General features: G+C 38.9%; 1 protein-coding gene across 3 annotated transcripts in view; it reads left to right on the top strand.

Annotated features, from left to right (window-relative positions):
- The window catches only part of MBIP (MAP3K12 binding inhibitory protein 1), a 34,906-nt gene extending 29,672 nt beyond the window's left edge, over positions 1 to 5,234 (top strand). For 2 of the 3 annotated variants that reach the window (XM_007105729.3, XM_028495933.2), the window contains exon 9: positions 4,705 to 5,234. In XM_007105729.3, coding sequence (XP_007105791.2) covers positions 4,705 to 4,812 — 108 coding nt within the window. In that variant the 3' untranslated portion in view covers positions 4,813 to 5,234. The remainder of the gene's footprint in view (positions 1 to 4,704) is intronic. The other variant, XM_055088389.1, reaches the window with a different exon arrangement.
- The last annotated feature ends 683 nt before the right edge of the window (positions 5,235 to 5,917 follow it).

Below are 5,917 nucleotides of genomic sequence, written 5' to 3'. Positions count from 1 at the left end.
TGTTTGGTCTGGTGGGTTTTTACCTTGCTCCTTCATCTGCTGTGTGTTTCTGTCTTCTCATTTTGCTTAATTTACTGTGTTTGGGGTCTCCTTTTCACAGGCTGCAGGTTTGTAGTTTCCGTTGTTTTTGGTGTCTGCCCTCAGTGGCTAAGGTTGGTTCAGTGGGTTGTGTAGGCTTCCTGGTGGAGGGGACTGGTGCCTGTGTTCTGTTGGATGAGGCTGGATTTTGTGTTTCTGGTGGGCAGAACTGCATCCGGTGATCTGTTTTGGGATGTCTGTGGCTTTATTATGATTTTAGGCAGCCTCTCTGCTAATGGGTGGGGTTGTGTTCCTGTCTTGCTAGTTGTCTGGCATGGGTTGTCCAGCACTGGAGCTTGCTGGTCATTGAGTGGAGCTGGGTCTTAGCGTTGAGATGCAGATCTCTGGGAGAGCTCTCGCTGATTGATATTATGTGGGACCGGGATGTCTCTGGTGGACCTATGTCCTGAACTCAGCTCTCCCACCTCAGAGGCACAGGCCTGACACCCGCCCAGAGCACCAAGACCCTGTCAGCCTCATGGCTGCTAGTGTTGGAGGTTCTCCTGCATAGGTGGGGGGCAGTTGTGGCTCACTACAGGGACACAGACACTGGCAGCAGAAGTACTGGGAAGTAGTCCTTGGCTTTAGCCCTACTGGAATCTGTCATTCGCCCCACCAAAAAAAATTGTCTTTTTTCCATTGTGTATTCTTGCCTTCCTGGTCTGTAGAATAATTGACCATAGGTGCATTGGTTTATTTCTGAGCTCTCTGTTCTGTTCCATTTATCTATATGTCTGTTTTTTTGCCAATACAGCACTGTTTTGTGTATTGTAGCTTTTTTGTGTAGTTTGAAGTCTGGAAGTGTTATACCTCCAGCTTTGTTCTTTTCCTTCAGGATAGCTTTGGCAATTCTGGGTCTTTTGTGTTTCCATGTAACTTTTAGGTTTATTTGTTTTAGGTCTGTGAAAAGTGTCATAGGTATTTTGATAGTGATTACATTAAATCTGTAGATTGCTTTGGGAAGTATGGCCATTTTATCAGCATATAGGTCTTTCACCTCTTTGGTTAAGTTATTCCTAGGTTATTTTGTTTTGTTTTTTTGTATTTGAAACGGTTTTATATGGGCCTTTAAAATTTTTTTCTCTTTCTGATATTTCATTATTGTAAAGACAAAGACATGCAATAGATTTCTTTATATTAATCTTGTATCCTGCTACCTTACTGAATTCATTATCAGTTCTAATAGTTTTTTTGTGGAGACTTCAGGGTTCTTTACGTAGAGTACCATATCATCTGCAAATAGTGACAGTTCTAATTCTTCGCTTCCAATTTGGATACCTTTTATTTCTTTTTCTTGTCTGATTGCTGTAGTAGGACTTCTAATACTATGTTGAATGGAAGTAAGAGTAGGCATCCTTGGCTTGTTCCTGAATTTAGCTGGAAGGCTTTGAGCTCTTCACCCTTGAATATTCTGTTGGCTGTGGGTTTGTCATAAATGGCCTTTATTATGGTGAGATATTTTCACTTCGTGCGTTTTTATCATGAATAGATGTTGAATTTTTTCAAATGTTTTTCTGCATCTATTGAGATGTCATGTGGTTTTTGTCTTTTGTTAATGTGGTGTATCACATTGATTTGCATATGTTGAACAATCCTTGTGACTGTGGTATGAATCCCACTTGATCATGGTGCGTGATCCTTTGAAGGTATTGTTGGATTCGGTTTGCTAATATTTTGTTGAGGATTTCGCATCTATATTTGCTAGAAATATTGGCCAGTAATTTTCTTATTTTATAGTGTCTTTTTCTGGTTTTGGTATCAGGGTGATGGTGGCCTCAAAGAATGAATTTGGGAGAGTTCCTGCCTCTTTGAGAAGGATAGGTATGAGTTCTTCTTTCTATGTTTGGTAGAATTCCCTGGTGAATCCGTTTGGTCTGGACTTCTGTTTGCAGGGAGTTTTTTTTTTTTTTTTTTTTTCAGAGATTCTATTTCACTTTTAGTGATTGGTCTGTTCAAATTATCTGTTTTCTCTTGACTCAGTTTTGGCAGGCTGTGTTTCTAGAACCTTGTCCATTTCTTCTAGTTTGTCCAATCTTTTGGCATATAACTGTTCATAGTATTCTTTTATTCTTTTATTATTTTTTGTATTTCTGTGGTATCAGTTGTTATATCTCATTTCTTATTTTGTTTGGGTCCTCTTTTTCTTGGGGAACCTGGCTTGAGGTTTGTTGATTTTGTTTGTCTTTTAAAAAAAAACACCTCTTGGTTTTATTGATCTTTTGTATTTTTGTTTGACCTCTTTTATTTATTTCCTCTTATCTTGATTATTTCCTGCCTTCTGTTGACTTTGGGTTTTGTTTGTTCTTTTCCTAATTATTTTAGCTGGTAGGCTAGGTTGTTTAGGATTTTTCTTCTTTCTTGAGGAAGGCCTATATGCCTATGAACTTCCCTCTTAGAACTGCTTTTGTTGCATCCCATAGATCTTGTAAAGTTGTGTTTTTCATTTCTGTTTGTCTTCGTATTTTCTGATTTCTTCTTTGATTTCATCATTCACCCATTGGTTTTTTAGTGCATGTTCTTTACTCTCCTTTTCCTGTTTTTGTCTCTGTGGTTGATTTCTAGTTTCATACCATTTTCAGTAGAATAGATACTTGAAATAATTTCTGTCCTCTTAAATTTGTTGAGGCTTGTTTTGTGACCTAGTATATGGTCTATCCTAGAGAACATTCCACGAGTGCTTGAAAAGAATGTGTATTCTGGGTTTTTTGGATGTAGCATCCTGTAGAAATCAGTTAAGTCCAACTGGTATATTGTGTCATTTAGTACCTGTGTTGCCTTACTGATTTCCGGTCTGGATGAGCTGTCCATTGATGTCAGTCAGTGGGCTGTTAAAGTCTCCTAGCATTATAGTCAACTTGTCCTTTTATGTCTGTTAGTATTTGTTTTATATATTTTACTTAACTGTTTCTCCTAAATTCATAGAGGCAGAAAGTTATCTACTGTGGTCTTCTTGAAGGATTGTTTCTACGTGGGGACATTCCTGTGTAAACTGTATCCAGTGTCTTTGGTGCAAGGGATGGTTTTAGTATGGATGACAGCCACGTCTTTCCTCTGGGTGTGCTGGCCATTATCCCCTTAATAGGGGATGTGGTTGGTGTTGGAGTTGGCGTTGGAGTATCTAAAGCCTGTGCAGGATGTGAGGCAGGGCTTTCTCTCTGCTGTTGCTGTCACTGCCCTGTCAAGGGTGGGGTCTATTTCACAGTTGTTGTAGAAGCCCAGAGGGTTGGGTTAGATCAGCCTCCTTTGCCCTTGTGTGCCCTGCCCCAAGGAGGTGATTGCTGAAGCAAGTGAGGCCCGTGCAGTCAGAGAGAACCTATGCACTGCCTGTGTAGGTGTTTGTGGTTCTGCTTAGAAGCAGCCCAAGGCTGCATGTTTTCCTCTACTGTATTTGTCCTAGATCTAGTGCAAAGGTATGGCATGGAGGAGTGTTGTGGCTGCACTGCTGCCTGAGATCTGGGCTGCCTCTGTGGCAGTCTTCTCTTAGAATCTAGCACTAAGCTTTAGTGTGGACTGGACATTCCAGGGCACTCTGGCTGGGAGACAAACCACTGTGTTCCTGAGTGCTCTGACAATGGCTGCCCCTGCCCCAGCCAGATCATACTCTAGGCACTCTATTCTGTCTCTGCATCGCTAGACCAGGTCTTTTCCCAGTGTTCAGTTGGCCCAGATCTCACAAGCTCTGGTGTGGAGTGAACAGGGCTGGGCGTGTTCACCCCTTCAGATTGGGAAGTGTAATGAGGTAACATCCACCAGTGCAAGTCTCTCTCCACCCTGATTATTGGGAAGCCAGCACACGTACTCCTCCTGAGTAGAGTCTAGGTTTCTCCAGCCCTTCTCTCTGTCCCAGTGGATTTCCCAGCAGGCAAGGGCGCTTCTCACCCCTGTGCAGGACCCCAGGACTGGAATTCAGGATTGTGGCCTAACTGCTTGCTCCCCAATGCCAGGGTCCACCCATGCACACCTTCTCTTCCTTACATATTCCTCCCAGGGGCACAGGTCCTGACCTGATGTGGTTTTTTTTTCTGTCCTACCTGGTTTCTTAGAGATCTTCCTTGCAGCTTTGGTTGTACAGTTCTTCTGCCAGGTTCCAGTTAGGTTTCCATGAGAATTGTTCCACATGTAGTTATATTTTTGATGTGTTTGTGTGGGGAGGTGAGCTCCACATCCTCCTACTCTGCCATCTTGATCCCCCTCTACTTATTTTTTTGATTGTAAAATTTTGAGTAAATTTGAGTATCCATTTTTTCCAGGAGAGGTAGGTGATTGATTGCAGTTAATCTATCAAGAGAATTTCTAGTTATTTTAAGCAGTTAAACTAGTCCTAAATACTTTTTTTTTTTTTTACTATTGATTATCAGAATAGTCAGTTGAAAAAATGTTTTTACAATCCTTCCAAAAAGTTCCAGGAGAGCTTAGTCATTAGAAAAGCAAAAGTAAAATATTTAAGCCTTGTTGCTTTATGCCTTTAAATTTATAGTATAGTCAACATTAATATATAGTTCAGTTTTTAAATTCTCATGAGAAAAGAGTATTTACCATGCTTTTGGATATTTTATATAGTTATAGTACATTTAGAACTTTTTATCTGCATTAAGATACTTCAGCAATTTGTGTTATTGTTTACAGCAGAACTATTCACTGGCTGAACTTGATGAGAAAATTAGTGCCCTCAAGCAAGCTCTGCTCAGAAAATCGAGAGAAGCAGAATCCATGGTGACGCATCACCTTCCATGAAAAACTCTTCTCATTGTCATTTTACTTTTTTAGATACGTGTGTATAACTTACTTACATATCCATTTAATTAACTAGTGTATTTATTAATGTAGACTTCCCTCTGAAATCAAGGTTTATTTTCATGTGAGTCCACTTTGCAGCAAGCAATCTTCAAATATTCCAGTGTACTTTAAAATAGTTAATGCATTGAAAATAGCATTGTTGGAATTTATTCCCTTCTGTTTTAAAGGAGGTATTTTGGAAATTGAAAAACTTAATTTGAAAGTACATCTTCATATGTATGTGTGTGTTTACCACAGAAAGGAAGATTTATTTTGAATAGTGATATTTAAGACTTTATATTTGTTACATCGATATTAACCAGTTTTAGTTTAAACCAGTACTTTGTACATAATAGGCATTCAATAAAAATTTGAAGTGAGTTTTAAATGAATGCATATATTCTTTTCCAAAAGTGTCAATTTAATCTAAATAGTAGATCATACCTTTTATCCCCTTATTGACTGTGTGACCTTAACAAGTTACCTAATCTCTTTGTGCCTTAATTTCCTTATCATCTGTAAAATGTAGGATAATATATCCTACATTTGTTATGAACAGTAGTTGAAATCATGCATGTACATGCATGATTGAAACTGGCCTAAAAGAAGTGCTTAGTAAACATCAGTTATTACTATTGACTAAAACCAAGTGTGTCTTTGGAAAGTAGTTAAGATGTTACAACTTACTTACATAGTCCCTCTCCCTTGAGAACCTCACCTTTTTGGAGTGCCCCAGTTTTATATTAGGCAGTACATATACTTCCATAGTTGCAACTAAACATTTAAAAGATGCAGCTACTACTCACTCACACACTTATGATCAATTAATCTATGACATAGGAGGCAAGAATATACAATGGAGAAAAGACAGTCTTTTCAACAGGTGGTGCTGGGAAAACTGGACAGCTACATGGAAAAGAATGAAATTAGAACATTCCCTCACACAATATAAAAAAGTAAACTCAAAATGGTTAAAAGGCCTAAATATAAAACATGAAACCATAAAAATCTGAGAAGAGAACATAGGTGAAACAGTCTTCGACATAAATTGTAGCAATATTTT

Source organism: Physeter macrocephalus, chromosome 11 (assembly GCF_002837175.3).
Source record: "Physeter macrocephalus isolate SW-GA chromosome 11, ASM283717v5, whole genome shotgun sequence".
Classification (NCBI taxonomy): Eukaryota; Metazoa; Chordata; class Mammalia; order Artiodactyla; family Physeteridae; genus Physeter; species Physeter macrocephalus.
The sequence above is the reverse complement of the archived record's forward strand: the minus strand, read 5'-3'. Positions and strand labels throughout refer to the sequence as shown.